This window comes from Misgurnus anguillicaudatus, chromosome 5, assembly GCF_027580225.2.
Source record: "Misgurnus anguillicaudatus chromosome 5, ASM2758022v2, whole genome shotgun sequence".
NCBI lineage: Eukaryota > Metazoa > Chordata > Actinopteri > Cypriniformes > Cobitidae > Misgurnus > Misgurnus anguillicaudatus.
The window spans coordinates 31,012,240-31,028,997 of record NC_073341.2 but is presented as its reverse complement, the minus strand read 5'-3'; the positions used below and the strand labels follow the sequence as shown (position 1 = coordinate 31,028,997).

The 16,758-nt window shown below is 36.3% G+C and overlaps 3 protein-coding genes across 6 annotated transcripts; 1 reads left to right on the top strand and 2 right to left on the bottom strand.

The window, feature by feature from the left end:
* Positions 1-67: 67 nt before the first annotated feature.
* Positions 68-3,258, bottom strand: kgd4 (alpha-ketoglutarate dehydrogenase subunit 4). 2 transcript variants are annotated; one of them, XM_055167214.2, is made up of 5 exons: positions 3,162-3,258; positions 2,586-2,648; positions 2,168-2,231; positions 1,827-2,032; positions 68-471 (listed from the first exon to the last, which is right to left on the bottom strand). In XM_055167214.2, exons 2-5 carry the CDS (start codon positions 2,634-2,636, stop codon positions 454-456), a joined length of 339 nt encoding a protein of 112 aa, XP_055023189.1. In that variant the 5' UTR covers positions 2,637-2,648; positions 3,162-3,258; the 3' UTR covers positions 68-453. The 2 variants fall into 2 exon arrangements, with proteins under 2 accessions (XP_055023189.1, XP_073724111.1); XM_073868010.1 differs by lacking the exon at positions 3,162-3,258 and having other exon boundaries at positions 2,586-2,726.
* On the top strand, positions 2,677-7,191 carry cenph (centromere protein H). 2 transcript variants are annotated; one of them, XM_055167213.2, is made up of 10 exons: positions 2,677-2,805; positions 3,817-3,936; positions 4,070-4,125; positions 4,218-4,251; positions 4,330-4,398; positions 4,477-4,533; positions 6,143-6,206; positions 6,308-6,359; positions 6,655-6,812; positions 6,900-7,191. In XM_055167213.2, exons 2-10 carry the CDS (start codon positions 3,827-3,829, stop codon positions 6,984-6,986), a joined length of 687 nt encoding a protein of 228 aa, XP_055023188.1. In that variant the 5' UTR covers positions 2,677-2,805; positions 3,817-3,826; the 3' UTR covers positions 6,987-7,191. The 2 variants fall into 2 exon arrangements, with proteins under 2 accessions (XP_055023188.1, XP_055023187.1); XM_055167212.2 differs by lacking the exon at positions 2,677-2,805 and adding an exon at positions 3,241-3,379.
* A 66-nt stretch (positions 7,192-7,257) lies between these two features.
* pola2 (polymerase (DNA directed), alpha 2) lies at positions 7,258-16,652 on the bottom strand. Of its 2 annotated transcripts, none has more exons than XM_055167207.2 (19): positions 16,496-16,652; positions 16,167-16,296; positions 15,735-15,859; positions 15,436-15,521; positions 13,954-14,011; positions 13,429-13,538; positions 12,406-12,599; positions 12,241-12,329; positions 11,521-11,673; positions 11,365-11,427; positions 11,222-11,276; positions 11,013-11,137; positions 10,519-10,557; positions 10,356-10,429; positions 10,147-10,255; positions 8,943-9,049; positions 7,879-7,935; positions 7,628-7,754; positions 7,258-7,523 (listed from the first exon to the last, which is right to left on the bottom strand). In XM_055167207.2, the coding sequence occupies exons 2-19, from the start codon at positions 16,246-16,248 to the stop codon at positions 7,371-7,373; spliced, it is 1,806 nt and encodes a 601-aa protein (XP_055023182.2). In that variant the 5' UTR covers positions 16,249-16,296; positions 16,496-16,652; the 3' UTR covers positions 7,258-7,370. The 2 variants fall into 2 exon arrangements, with proteins under 2 accessions (XP_055023182.2, XP_055023183.2); XM_055167208.2 differs by having other exon boundaries at positions 16,167-16,290; positions 16,496-16,648.
* Positions 16,653-16,758: the final 106 nt, after the last annotated feature.

Here is a 16,758-nt window from a genome sequence, read left to right as displayed (position 1 = left end):
ATCTTACGCAATGTAATTTCGTCTTGTTTGTATGTCAATGCTGAAAAGCAACAAAACTGACAACACATTTTCAAAAATTAGTAAATATTTTAATTGTTCAGATCTACAATACTTGCAGTGATTCATTTCTATCAGCATGGATCAGAATAATGGCTTTGAATTTTTTGCTTTAAAGACAGAATGGGTAAAATGAAGTGCAAGAGAATACTACAAAAAGTTGAACAGTGGTGTTGGCAAAACTCCATGTTGAAAATATAAAGCACCTCAATAAGTAAAACAACCAGTTGGGCTGTACAATTATGTTAAATAATAATCTTTTTACAATACAATAGCTAAACATCTGTAATTTAATTAGTTTATTTGATGTGTTGTATAACGTTGGTTTTGACACATAGTTTCTTATTATAAAGTAAGTTTCCAATAAGTATGCTGACTGAAAAAACCAGACTGCAGTTACTCTGGTCCACCACGCTGTAAGAGAGAAAAAGTTATTGTCATTTATACAAATTGTGTTTATGTTCTTAACATCAAAATATTAAGAAATAGGTCTACATCCTTATAAGCCCCACAAGTTACAATAAAGAATATAAGATCAATTGTGACACTCAGTGTTGGGGAAAGTTGCTTTTAAAAGTAATGCATTACAATATAAGTTACTCCCCCAAAAAGTTACTAATTGGGTTACTTTTCATGGAAAGTAATGCTTTCGTTACTTTTGCGTTACTTTTTCTTACTTGGCTGAGGCTAGATCTCTTTCAGACTTTCAGAAGTTCTGCATTCAGAAATTGCATATTTCCATCGCAAAAATGTCAAGCTCTGGCCTGCCATCTCCGTTTCTGACTCAAACTGTTCCCACTCAGTGCGTGATTTGACTTGACTATGTTTAGTTTAATTCAGTATAGTATTTTTTTTAAATCAAATTAATTCAACTAAAAAGTAGCTTGCATTATTTTTTTATAAAAGTAACTCAAAAATGAATGCGTACATTTATAAAGTAATGCGTTTACTTGTTACTTCAGAAAAGTAATATGTAAGGAATAATTGACGACGGCCCATTGAATTATAAGAAAATAATGCACACCCAAGGTGCAATGCCGTTACACCACAGGTGTGCATTATTTTCAAATAATTCAAAGGACCGGAGTTAATTATTCCTCTTATACCACGATTAACACAGACATTGCTCTGGTGCCTATTTTTAAGACATTTGACAAGTTAGGTGTGCGGTTATCAGAAATTAATGCATACCCACGGATCATTTCTCAGCCAATCAGAATGCAGCATTCAAAAGACCCGTGGTATAATATAACGTAATGCATGTTACTTGTAATGCATTACCCCCAACACTGGTGACCCTGAATAACAAAACCAGTCGCATGGGTATATTTGTAGCAATAGCCAACAATACATTTTATGGGTCAAAATTATCAATTTTTCTTTTATGCCAAAAATCCTTAAGATATTATGTTAAGATCATGTTACAATTTAGTACATTTCCTACTGTAAATATATAAGAACGTTATTTTTGTGAGTGGATGCCGTTGCTAAGGACTTCATATGGACAACTTTATAGGTGATTTTCTCAATATTTTGATTTTTTGCACCCTCAGATTCCAGATTTTCAAATAGTTTTATATATTATCCAATCCTAACAAAACCATACATCAATGGAAAGCTTATTTATTCAACTTTCAGATTAACATTTCAATCTCAATTTCTCAAAAAATCCTCACCCTCATGACTGGTTTTGTGCTATCCTTTTCATGTCAAATGTAAATTCGTAACTCTGATCTTTCCATTTGCGATAAGCAAAAACAAACACTAACCTGGATATAATCCATTTCTTCTAACGCAAGGGTTCTTCTGCGATATTTCTGGGGAAGCTCTTTAACTACAGCAATGTTATCAGGGGTTCCTGGCAGTCGGCTTATGGGTCCTGGTGGTCTGGATGGAGGCGATATTGATGCTGCTGATGGAGGTGCAGATGAGATCTGTGGGATAGTAGCCGAAAGCACTTTCAGAGCCTCTTGAACTGGAATTACAATAAAATAAAAAAGAATGAACTTAACAGTAACATTAACAGTAGCAAACTGTTACTAAGGCCAAAAGTCAATACGTCATAAAATGATTTAGTAGGCACTTTTATATCAACTCAATCTTTACTGACCATTCGGCCTAGGGATGCCCATTCTATCTGGAAACTTTATTAAAGGCGTATGAGGTCGCACAACCTGCAAATGAAATAAACTTTGTTTGTAAACTTTGTGTACAAAAGATTTATACCTCAGAATGTTAAAGCACACATTTTGAATATTCAGAGAAATGCATTTTACTATATAATTAAATACTGATTAAACTAATGCTGACATGACAGGGGTTTACAAAAAATAAAATAAAGAAAGAGCTGTAAGAGAACTTGGTGTGTCCACAAGGACATGCAACACATCAGTTGAATCAATGCGTTAGGCATAGAAACAATACACTTGAGAAAACTTTCCGACATCTATGCAATAAAGGTGACAACAGTTTTAATAGTGATATTAAATGAACGAGATGTCACAAACAGACGATCTACGGATATATACCTGCACGACCCGACTGGCAGCTGCCATCTTGCCACTCACTTTGCTTCCCATGACACCCGAGCACTTCCGGTTAAGAAACACAAACACGCCCACAAATCAGTACATTAACCAGCACCAGAGGACGCTGTGGACATTACCTTAACTTAAAAGGACAAACGAAACCAGCAAATGCTTTTAGACTTGGCAAAATGTTACGGGCATACAAGGACTAAGATAAGAGGCAAATACAGTACTAAATATTATATAATAATTCAATAGTATGCAGTCTTTATGATCTCGATAACAGTGCGTAGAGTACAAAGTAACAAAGGCTTCCACATCATTAGATGATCAAGCGTACTAGATGAACTTGAAATTGGCCTACATACACACGCACATTCACGAGACATTAAGCATTTAATTCACCAAAACGATTCCCTTTTAAACAAGAATTAGGTTAGAGCAGTCACTTCATAAACATTATGGCTTTGCTTTAAAAATAACGCTAAAATGAACGTCTATGAAATAAAATTCACATATAAAGACAATAAACATTCGTTCTTACGAACAGCATTCTATTTTGCTATTTAAAATTACCTTATATTCCCATTTTGACCTCCAAAACACAAACACACTTTCGCTGTACTGAGAGTGGGCGGGGTTTCATGGATCTCTGTGTCACGTGACTGTCGCGTAACCTCACGACTTCCTGGCGGCAGTTTCAGACCTTCTAGACGAGACGTTTGAATCGCAAACATTGTATCACAATTAAACATTTGTAAACGAAAACAAATAAACATAAGCTCGAAAGCAAGGTAAGTCAAACGAGTTCTTTTCGTTAACGTAGTTTATATAGAAATAAAGGCACAGTCACTTATGTGAACGACGGGCGTGGTGTTTTGAAATTTACTCCACAGTTCAGAGAAATTATTAAAATATTTTATTATTAGGTTAAATAAATATTTTGTTAATTGTGCACAACAATCACAAAATTAAACGTGTTAGTGTTTTGGAGTTGAAAGTTTAATGTTTATTATCAGTTCCTAATAAGATTAGAAAACGTCATTACGTGTACTGTAAACACATACGTATAAAAACACACGTATAAGAACAATGCTAAATGTTTTTAAGCTTTATAAATATATTAGGATCTTTTAGATCCAAACAGAACATTTCTAAATAAATGAGTACATATAAAAAAATGTAAAAAATTCACGTATGAATGAAATCACCTGTGTTTTATGCTGCACAGACACACAAAGATGAGTTCAGATAATGACGGGCTTTCTTCAGACGTTGATCCTGTGGCAACAACTAGCAACCAACCAGAACCATCAGCTATTGAGGGGGTGACACCCACACGTTTATTAAAGTAAATTACCATCCTTTCTGTATTTATATGTGTATAACAATTTCCCTCTTACATGGATCCATGGAGCACGCAGAGAATTTGCATTGTACCGTAATATTATTTACCTGTTTCATGTGTTGCTTTTTTCCTTAAGAATGAAAGAAATCATGGAAAACCAATGCTTTGAGATGAATGTTAAAGTCAGCATGGGTAAGCTCATATTTGTCAGTGTTGAAACAGAACAGTTGTTGATATTAACCACCGCATATAACCTGATTCTAACTGTAGCTTCTTATACTTAGGAAAACACAAGGGATCATGTGAAGATGCAGATCTGTAAGTACTTGAATATGCATGTGCATGCTGTAATGGTTTAATTATGACCTGACTTTGTTTTCTGTCAACAATTTACAGATCCAAATATGAAAGTGAAATAGAGCAGGCAAGGCTCTCACACTTCAATAAAACACTGGTATTAAACAGGTAACCACCATCTAGTGATCCTGTGAATCTTTGTTGTTGTCTCTTTCCATACTTTAAAATTTTTTGTCTGTGTCCAAGAATGCAGATTTGGAACACCGTCATTGATAAGATCATTCAGAATGATGAAGATGCTCAGTAAGTGAAGGCTTATGCGTGACATTTATGTTTCAAATTTGATATAATCTGATTATAGACCCTTTTCAGCCCACGTGATCAAATAGCCTGCGCGCATTTTGGCAACGGAAGTGGTGTTGTTCCCCAGTGGTTCTAACGTGTTAGCAACTAAAAGTTTATCAAGCATCAAAATGTCTGGTTGTTGCATTTGGTTGCACTAATATGATATACTAATATACGTATATGAATCTGGCCACTTTATATTTGGCCATCTGCTAATGTCTTCTGTCCACTCCACTATAGTACACAGATCTGGTAGCCGTGTTGAAAAAGTTAATTGTCACAACCGGCTCAAGTCATGACAAAAAAGGAGGATGCAGTGAAACCCAAATTAACAATTAATCTTTTATTTAAAGAAAGTAATAATTAAACTGAACTTTGATAAAGCTTTTTGACAATGTATAGGGAACAAATACTTGAGAACACAAAAATAGAAAACGAATACTTACAAAATAAAGACGTAACTAAACACAAAATAACCAAACAAAACCCAAGCGGAAATCTCTCTCCGAAGACTATCAACACCAAACTTAAATAAGGAGAGATAACGAGCCACAGGTGCAGACGATGTAGCGGTACAGCTCCACCCACTTGCCGGCCGTAGCAGGGAAGCAAGAGACCCGTCACATAATAAAGTCAACTTTTTAAAGGTGCAGTGTGTAAATTTTAACAGCATCTAGTGGTGAGGTTGCGAATTGGGACCACTGCTCACCCCTCACTTTTAAAACGCATAGAGGAACTACGGTAGCTGCCACCGGACAAACATATCATCGTTGGAGACAACTTAGTAAAAAAAAGTTTGTCCGTTAAAGCAGTGGTTCTCAAATGGGGGTACTTTGGGGTACTGCGTGGGTACGTGACAGAAAGTGGAAACTGACATTTAGGAATAAATCAATAAAATCAGTAAATCATGATGATAGTATTTTTATATGACATTAGGACTACACAAAGAAAAAAAAAATCATAAATTTAAACCACATTGTACAAATGCATGTGCGAGTTTAACCTGTTGATCCTGTCTGGCGCATGCGCTAAGGTTTCAGTTCAGCAGCTTTAGCAACGGAGATACACGATAGAGATGCGCGGTTGGCGGTTACAGCCGCGGACAAACCGCGGATCGGGCGGATGACGTGACGAAAAATAATATTTTAATTAAATTCGGGCGGGTGGCGGATCGACTGCTTGTTATTAGCTGTGTCCTTCTAAGCATGCAACCTTAAAAGGTGAGCACTCTTCTGTAGAAACATGGCAGCACAAAATGGCAACTTCCATGTAAGGGGACCCTCGGTGTATATAGATAAAAACCTCCTATTCTAAGGTAATAAAAATATAAAGGTACATTATGAAAGGTTTTTATACATCCCTGACAATATAGTTTTGTATATTATTTAGCGTTTCTGAAAAATTACACACTGCACCTTTAAAATAACTTTCCCTGTCTGTGTTGCTTCACTGCTGATTCTTGCCATACTTCCGTTGCCAAAATGCGCGTGCATACTTTGCCAGTCATCATTGTGTACAAAGAGTAAAATGATCTATACTCACAGTAATATGGCATTTTGTCATATAGACCACTGAAGGCATTGACTGATGAGAACACAGAGCTATGTGAACAGACCCTGAAGATTTTAAAGGTGGGATATTTACTACCCTGCCATCTCACATTTATTAATACCTCACTAAATAACATGTATAGCCATTATACAAATTTAACACAACTTATTCCCTTTTTCAGGAAACACGAGAACTTCAGGACCAGATTATAGATCTCCAGAAGGAAAGACTTGGTACACACTGTTTTGGGCTGTTGTAATAATTATAACTCTAGAGCAGTGGTTGTCAAACTTGTGTAGGGCGCATTGCTTTCCGCCCCTCCCAGAAAAAAGATGCATGACAATCTCAAACTTAGAATTTGAATTAAACGATATACTATATAAACTATATAATGTAGTGCTGTTGGTTAGTAGCCTTATTTTTCTGAATTTTAATGAAACAAAATATATGATAATTTATTTTAAAACTAATGCAGGAATGTATACTTTTCTTAGTATGATAATAAACTGTTCTTCATCCGTATCTAAGAACTTAAAGGACAGATAAAGAAAAAAATGCAAGAGATAAACGAGTGGAAGCAGGTGAAGGAAAATCAAGGAGAAGTTCAGCAGAGAGCCAAAGAACGAGCTGAAGCTGTGCTGGACAAATATCAGAAGGTCACAACCATTTTACAAAATGTGCTGCGGGTATGTGCCTTCTCAAAGCTTGCGTATTAGCGACCTCATGCTTTTAAAATCTACCCGTTTGTCATAAAACAACTTGTCTGTTTTCAGGGAATTATACTTGCCAGTAAAGTGAACTGGAGAGATGACCCTAAATTAAAAGACATCGCGATGGGACTGGAAAACATACCTAACTGAAGAGGACCTATTTGAACAAAGTTCTCCTGTCATTGTAAATACTGTGTGTATAATGTTAATATGGGATAAAACTTGCTGTTTATTGTTCCAGCTTCATTCAAAAATGTTCATGGCAGCAGCGAAACACATTATCTTGTACATTCTTAAATAGTTGTTTTCTGGGTATTTTTTATTAGTCTAATAAAGTTTTGTTTTATAAACTTGAGACTAAGTTTAAGGTGGTGTTTAGGGGTGGGTATCTAATTTAGATAACATGGTAACTGGATGTGCATTGATTTACAAAGTAATTTATTTTCCAGGCATGTCAAGTGAAAATATTTAATACAGATATAAAAATACAAACATGTTTTAAGTTCAAAAGCAGTAATTCAGACAAGTACACTATCATATTTTCACCACCTGTCCAGCTATACACGGGCTCACTCTTTTGCCGTCCACCGGCACAGGGTTCGGCTGAATGAGCAAACGTCCGTAAGTCCCGCCCACTTGTCCTTTAGTAAGGCGACCAGGGTTGACACATACACAGCCGGTCACGTCCTAAAAGACAAATTAGAGAATTATTAGCGCTACAGTTTCTTTGATAGTGATATTTATAGTTACATTACGCTTAAAGGTACTTTTCTAAAATATGATTCATTCACCTTGATGAAATAACGCAGTTCAGAAGGAACAATAAGGACATCGGGTGTGAGGGGCATTTGTCCGAACTGTTGAAACTTCTCATAATCCATGTTAACCTCCTCCGCAGGAGGATAGAGTGGATAGTAGCTAAAAAAAAAAAAATGTAAGCCTTAAGATACGTAACTGTATGTCTCATAAGCAGTAGAGAGGATACTGCCAATGTCTGGTAATATTTTTGATTTAATATCAGATACAAATGGTTTCTACTAACCTTCTCTGAGTCAATATGTGTTTCATGATCCGTGAGAAACGTTCAGTGCCTGTGCCACTGTTAAAAAATAACACAAAATCAAACATTTTTAAGTTATGCCTTTATTGGGACAAGATAGTGGAGAGCTGTTGTGAAATTGTTGGGCTAAAAAAAGAGGATCGGCAAAGGAGCTTTGAGAAACAAACTCAGATCTAGTCTAATTCCTAAAAGACTCTGGTTGGTTCAAGTCCCTGTAAAGTCAGATAACAAATGAGGTCTGAGTTTGTCACACCACAGAAAAATTTCTGCAACTTATACAACCCGAAAGTAGCACCTCACGTGAAAGAGAAAGAACTTTGTGTATGTTTTAAAGATCGCTCTGCATCTAATCTCTATCAAAAATCCTTCGCAAAAATGAAATTATCTCAGCTTTTTGCTCAAAATTGGGTGTTTTTTTTTTTGAAAGCAGAGGGTTGTTCTTTTATCTGATATATTGTTTGTTTATATATTTAAAGAAGAACATTTTCTGGAAGGCATTAAACTTTTGTGAAAATCATGAAAAATGCTGGCGCTGACTGGCAACTTTTTTTAAAAACGCTAGCGGGGAAAGAGTTAACCACCAAACGTAAATGATTTAAAAAATACCAAGTAAATAAAATAATTTATTAAAATCTTGAAAAATTAGGCAGCATTTGCTCTCAAACGATGGGGGCATGTCTGCTGTCAGTGCTGAAACCACGCCCACTCGAGGAAAAGATGCCGTCTCTCAACTTTTAAATACTGCTACAACTTGAATGGATGCTTGCAATTGTGTTAGTGGCTCAAGTGCGTCAACATGCCACCGTTTTTAGGGCCGCCTAAAAAAATCCTGAACTCAGAAATAGTGTAAAACTGTTTAAACAAACTAACACTGTAATTCAGTACTACGTAGTGTAGTAATCCTCATATGGGGCACCAATTAATGTAGTGAAATTCCTTTTAGTTACAGTCTTTGTGGCGTGTTTTAGCAATACATTTCTAACACTTATAATGTGTTTAGAAACTATTATCAAGTTTGAGTATACAGGGACAATCAGTGAAATTACCTGCTTATCTCTTCAGCTCCCATATGAAACAGAATATCTGTAGAGGTCAGGCCAATGGTCACATTACCAATCAGGAGTGTGCAGGGGTCAGGAGCTAAAGTCACCCGCTTAAGATCAGAAACAAAGATTGGGAAAAGTTTAGATAAACTGATTTAAACTTTTACTATAAGACATCCTGAGTAAAGCACCAAGTTCATGAATGTTATGTTATGATTGTCACGAAAAAAGATGTAAAGATATGAGTTAGGCCAACCAATTTAATCGGCATTAAGCTTCTTAAGCCTCAAAAAGTTTAAACAAAAGCCCAAAGCCTACAATGACTTTTAATGATTAGTCTTTTGCTGTGGATTTAAAGGGACATTCCAGTTTTTTTTTTAAATATGGTCATTTTCCAGCTCCCCTAGAGTTAAACATTTGATTTTTACCTTTTTGGAATCCATTCAGCTGATCTCCAGGTCTGACGTTAGCAATTTTAGCATAGCTTAGCATAATTCATTGAATCTGATTAGACCATTAGCATTGCGCTAAAAACCAACCAAAGAGTTCCTATATTTTTCCTATTTAAAACTTGACTCTTCTGTAGTTACTTCTTGTACTAAGACCGAGAGTAAATTAAAAGTTGCGATTTTCTAGGCAGATATGGTTAGGAACTATACTCTCATTCTGGCGTAATAATCAAGGACTTGCTGCTGTAACATGGCTGCAGGAGGCGCAATGATATTACACAACAGCCGAAAATAGTCCCTTTAGTAACTTTCAAAGGCAGGGGACTATTTTCGACTGCTGCGTGATCGTTGCGCCTCCTGCAGCCATGTTACAGCACCAAAGTCCTTGATTATTATGCCAGATGAGAGTATAGTTCCTAACCATATCTGCCTGGAAAATCGCAACTTTTGGTTTTCTGTCGGTCTTGGTGCATAATGTAACAACAGAAGAGTCAAATAGGAAAAATATTGAAACTCTTATTTATTTTTAGCACGATGCTAATGGTCTAATCCAATTCAATAGATTGTGCTAAGCTATGCTAAAAGTGGTAGCGCCAGATCCAGAGATCAGCTGAATGGATCCCAAAACTGTAAAAAAATCAAATGTTTAACTCTAGGAGAGCTGGAAAATGAGTATATATATACTTTTTTTAAAAGTGAAGTGTCCCTTTAAGTATTTTATTTTGCACTGTCTTTGAACTGTGTTTGTAATACTGCACCATTGCATCGTCCTTGCTGAGGTTGGGGATGCTGAATGGTGGTTGAGGATAAATGTAGTGGTGATGAACATCCCTCTGAGATGGAACAAACAAGAGTCTGCATCCAGTTCTTAAAAATAACCCATGTGTTAAAAAAAGGTAAGTAGTTATGCAGCATAATTATACTCTTGCAAATAACCCATTAAAGGTTGAAGAAAAAGAAAACCCACCCTTTGGTTCCTTCCACAATGCTGTCCACACATCTTTTGAAGATTACTTCAAAGGTTTCTGTCACCTGGTTTTTCTGTTTGACAAATCAACATCCAGTTTATACATGGAGTGACCAAGTACGATAATGTTTATGATTACGAAAACTTTTTAAACCTGGTTTACCTCGATCTGCTCATGCTTGGAATCAACAAAAGGCCCAAACTACGAAGGAATAAAAGAAGACATTTTTAGCTAAATGCATCAAAACATCTTATTTAAAGGCACTCTAAGCGAATTCACGCGTTTTAGACCATAAAACATTTTTTGTTACATACAGCAAATAACATCTCACTATCTGCTTGCTGCCTGTCCGCTGATCAAACTATAAAAAAAAAGGCGATCTCTGTAGACAGCCTAGGCTCCACAAACTGCAATAACAACAAAGTGGCCAAACCTACCATCAGAAACGATAACAAAGTGTTCCAGCCAATGAACGACAAGAAGGATTTGGGGGTGGGGGTTAGGCGCGTTCATGAAAGCACGGAAGGGAGGGGGAGGAGTTAGCTACGCTCCGTTTGTTTAAAAACAGTTCAAACATCAACAAAAAGTGACGTCGCACAGATTCGCTTAGAACGCCTTTAAAAAGTCATGTGGTCCCTGTTATATGTTGTACCCACCAGAATGCAAACATCAGGCCGATCTTTGTTGATGATAGTAATGAGGTCGATCAGAGGATCATAGCTCAGACTGTCAGAGGGAGTATATGGTCCACAAGACATCATCACCATTATAGGCTCAGACACTGACAGAGAGGAAAAAAAGGAGAACATTTACAAAACCATTGAAATCACACTAATCATGCATTTGGTTGAACTTGTGAACATACCTTCATCCATTTCCTGTTTCACTTCAGGAGTAGAATAAAAGGGCATAGAAATACCCTGGAGAACAAACAAATTGTGTATTAGAAAGTTAACACACATTTCATACTGTATGTCCACTCTGAACTCCCCGGTCAATGAGAGATACCTCGTATAATTTGGTGGCGACAAACTTTTGTCCAGATGTGTTCATGCCTTCCATAGCAACTACCTAACAGAGAAAGATCAACAGCGAGTTACAAGTGCACTTATAATTCAAGCCAAACTTAGTAAGTATTATTTGCTTTGTCGCATTGTTTCTTACCTGTCCTGGGAAGAGTGAAAACTCTTTAAGTTCAGACAGATCCACGGGCACCTGTCTACCCCCCTGTTCCTGCCCCGCCTCCAGCAGCACCGAATGGGCATTCAGCTTTCCATTACTGTCACAACACACCTGGCCCAGCACTGTGATACTGTCCTGTATGACAGAAGATGAGAGATATCAAAACCAGCCACAATATACACTGCAAAAAATGATTTTCATGAAAAAAAATTCTTAGCATTTTTGTCTTGTTTTCAGTAAAAATATCTAAAAATTCTTAAATTAAGATGCTTTTTCTTGATGAGCAAAACGACCCAAGAAAATAAGTCTAGTTTTAGATCAAAAATGTCAAATTTAAGTGATTTTGAGCATAAAACAAGCAAAGAAATCTGCCAATGGGGTAAGCAGAAAATCTTGAAATTTTTTCTTAAACACTAAATTCAAGAAAAATTTAAGAAAAATTTGCTTACCCCATTGGCAGATTTTTTTTGCTTGTTTTATGCACAAAATCACTTAAATTTGAAATTTTTTATCTAAAATCTAGACTTGTTTTCTTGGGTCGATTTGCTCATCGGGAAACAGCATCTTAGTTTAGGAATTTTTGGATATTTTTTACTGAAAACAAGACACAAATACTAAGATTTTTTTTCTTGAAAATAATTTTTTGCAGTGTACACAGAAACAAAAAACTCTCAGTGATGTTAACAGTATCCTGGCTTGTACCTGAACAGGTAATGAAACCGGAGAGAATTCCTCTATGTTAAAATGAGTCCGCAATTCCTCACCCAGTTCTTCAATTTTCCCAGTCAGAACTACAGACCAGATACAGAGGACACGCTGTGACATTTGCAAAATACATGACTGTTGGAGTCAAGAATGCAGACATACCATCTCTTATATCTCTCAGTCTCTGAAACATGTATTTGTAGTTGCTGGTAAGTGAATCATCTCTCCCCTCCAGCATCTCCACCTTCACGTCGCTCTGACCTTTACCCGTCCATCGAGGACCCTGCACAACCCCAAACGACGCGACCACCTCTCCTCGTCCCCCACGCATGCCGTATTTCTGAGAGGGGGTTGCACTACACAAAAAATTTCAACTTCATTAGACTAAAACATATTATGCTTTTATATTAACAGAGACATGACAACCTATGTGACCGTGAACCACAAAACCAGTTTAAAGTCGCACAAGTATATTTGAGGCAATATCCAACAATACATTGTATGGGTCAAAATTATTGATTTTTCTTTTATACCAAAAATCTTTAGGATATTAAAGAGTAACTAAACCCTAAACCAACTTTTTTTAGTTAATGATCTGTAAGAATGATGCTTTATTAGTGCTGTTCATTGATTTTAGTAAGTTTTTTGACATTTGGATATAAAGTGTTTCAATACTATAATATATGGTGTAAAAACGTCGGAGTGCTGCCCTCTTCAGGTTGAATGGTGGCTACTGCAGTTGAATTTTCCTATTGGATGTTGGGTCCAAAAAGAAATTCGTGATGTAAGCAGGTTCAAGCTCACCACGCCCTTGTTACAGTCTCACCACACACTTGGTACGAGCTTAGATCGTCCCCTCTATCTCCGTTGGGATCTGCCCACTTTTCTTGCATTTTTCAAATATTAACAGTGGGCGGAGTCAGGCTCTGACAAGGGGTTTAGTTACGCTTTAAGTGACGTTCCATTAAGATATTTTCTAAAAATCCTGCCATAAATATATCAAAACTTTTTTGAGAGGGTATGCACTTGCTAATTTTCTCAATATTTAGATTTTTTGCACCCTCAGACTCCAGATTTTCAAATAGTAGTACATTTTGTCCTATCCTTACAAATCATACATCAATGGAAAACTAATTTATTCAATTGTGGTCCAGGGTCACATATGCAAGTAAAATATATTATTACCTTGGAGAAAAGCTGGCAGGTGACAGCATTAGACTGGGACTAGCAAGGCGGGCCACGCCCCTTTTGGACTGAGGATGTTCTGGAGTGGTCAGCGCTCGCTTCTGAGATCCCTACAGCCACATATGGATGAAAATTGAACATATTCACATTTATGATTCTAATGCTTTACTATCTATGCAAGTTCAAAGACATTTTTACAATTCAGAAAGTCTAAATTAAATAATAATGGGGTATTTTCCCGGGCAGGGTTTAGATTAAGCCAGGACTAGGCCTTAGCTACATGAGGACATTTACATAGTTTTTACAAACCTACCTTGCAAAAAACATTACTGGTGTGCATCTTGAGACAAAACAATGGCACTGATATATTTTAAGATATGTCGGTGAAAGCTGCTTTCAGTCAAGACAGCGCCCTGTACGGGAAACCGTCCCAGTGACATTTAAGAGCAAAGCTATAATTTGTATCAGTGTGTATCTGTCTATTTCCAGCAAGTCTCTTTATGAATCTGTCTCTAGTTTTCTCACCTTAGCAGGTGTTGAGTAGGAATCAAGCAAGTTTTCCTCTTCTTCTTCTGCTTTGATTCTGCAAAACTGTTAAGAAACTCACATTGCGTATCTCTGGTAAAAATGTGCCGTTTCTGAGTCTGTCCTTTTAAATGCAAATGAACTGATCTCTGCACTAAATGGCAGTGCCGTGGTTAGATAGTGCAAATTAAGGGGCGGTATTATCCCCTTCTGACATCACAGAGGGCTGAGAGCCATTTTTTCACATGCTTGCAGAAAATGGTTTACCAAAACTAAGTTACTGGGTTGATCTTTTTCTCAGTTTCTAGGTTGATAGAAGCACTGGGGACCCAATTATAGACCTTTTGTGTGTTTGCAAACAGAGATGACGTTTTTTGTGGGTGAAGGCCAACTGGTGGCAGAAAGTGACAGCTCCGCAATAGGGGTGTGAAGTGATTTTTATGGATCCGGTGTTCTGTAGAAGTCTGTTTCCCCTATATTTCTCTTAAGTGTAATGTTTCTTATAACGTTTTCACCAAGTTACATTTAATTTTTAAATAAATTAAAAGTTTAAATGGCTTGGCTACTGATATGTGTGCATGTATGTAATGTATATGTATTGTTCTTTATCGGTAAATCAATTATTTTTACAGTATGAATCGCTGAAGTACTTATAAGAGCAATACTATCATGTATTCTGTATAATAAAATTTATTAAATATTTCATAATTTTCCTGTTTTCAATTTCCCCCTTATATTTTTAGTCTACGTTTTTGTTCTAAAACTATTATGTTTACATACAAATTAATTTGTATAGGCCTGTTTATATATTATTAACACGTTACATCGTGTATGTGTGTGCTATGTTTATATATTTATTAGTAAACACCATAATTTAGAACAAACAGGAAGAAGACATAGGCTAAGATAGAAGGTAAAAAGAAGTAATAGAAAACGAAAAAATATGAAAACTTTAATAAATGGAAATATTATTTATATTATGAACTCATTCAAATCTTTAATCTTTCTAAATAAATTATAAACGTAACGTGATAAAAACGCTATAAGAGACACATAGAGGGATCAGACTTCGACAGAACACCGGATATCTTCTCTAATTATTTTCTTTTCACATTCAAAACATTTTTTTCAGATGATTTCATCACTCGTCTGTACGGTTGAGGGCTTATTGCAACCATAAGCACCTACGTTTATCTTCAAATGGTGTCTTCGCCGACGGTATACTATAAAAATGAAGGTCATCTATTTTGACATTCCTATTCTGACACTCAACAGCACAACAAGACATTTTCTAGTGAGTTATATTGTTCGTTTCACCCGTGTCTCATTCATTTCCACTGTTTTTCTGCCACCACATTGCGCGCGTGATGTAACTGTGACGTCAACTCGCAAAAGGTCTATAGCACTTAAACATGTAAAAAGTCAGATTTTCATGATATGTCCCCTTTAATAATTTACTGTTGGAGGAAATTGAAAGGATACAGTTCCTGGATGGAGTTTATATCTCTGGTCCTGTTAATCTGACTTGCTTTTGATGAGCCCTTAGACTTTTTCTTCCTGTTTAGTATCTGTGGAAAGAACATAAGCAGTCCAAGTAAGGAAATCCTAAATTATATCAAGTAATTTTTTTGTGATTTACAGTTTTATCCTAAATAGATGATGAGACATTAGACTGGATTTTACAGAAAGTGTCACACATATCCACTAGATTGAATAATGCCACGGAGAAGCAGTATAGGGAGGCAGCATGTTATGCACAGTATTTGTAAAGTAATACTAACTTCATGTTCAAACTGTTCCAGGTTATCAATAGTGAGCGGCATCTGTTTTTTGGAGGAGCTATAAGCAAACCACTCAAATACGATCTCGTCCCCCTTCAGCCTGTGACACAAACACTGCTCCAACACTGTAAAGACAAAAGAGAAAAATATTACAACATGTGACCCCCTAAAGACAACAGTAAACATATATCCTTTATTATCAATATTGTTAAAAAAACAAAATGCCAAGAAAGACATTACTGCAAATTCTAGGCCAAGGTGGCATTTGATGAGTTTGCATTACTATTACTTTAAATTGTCTGCCAAAATAGGAATAAGTCAGTTTAAACTTTAGTGTAAAGTTATACATAAATATCTACTATAATCATAACAATGCGGATACACATCTAACGCGGAAAAATGTTATAAAATAACAACGTAACATTTCCTTACTTTTGTCCAAAGTTTCATTGGTGAACGCGATGTTGAAAGTGTCCAGTTCAGATTTGATATCGTCCACACTGACTGATGCCATTGTTATTGTTTCCTCTGTTGTTTACACGTCAAATCTGAAAATCTTAACCTTGAGAACAAAAAGGCTTCAAAACCACAGACGTCTCTCTTGCCAAATGTAACAGAAAACATTTTGAAGACGTCAAATAAATGTCGCTATGTGCAGAATGCATTATAAACAAAATACTGTGTAAAGAATCAAATATGTTACAGCCACATTTATCCTTACAAACACATGCTTAAGATAATATAATAACATATTAACTTACCTTACAGATCAACGCCGAAAAACAGCTGTCATATTATTCACTAGCCTTTACCCTCACATTCGGATTGCCGCGAAAAATCACCCGCAAAACAGCAATGAAAGGTCACTTCCGGTTTCTGCTCGATTACGTCAGCAAAGACTATAGAGATAAACAAGACACCACGGTGCGATTACAACAATTGGGGAAAAGTGAACGAAGTCCCGCCTTTTAGTTAAAAGAGCCAATCGTTAATCTTTAAAGACAACAGACTTCCTGGGAGGAGC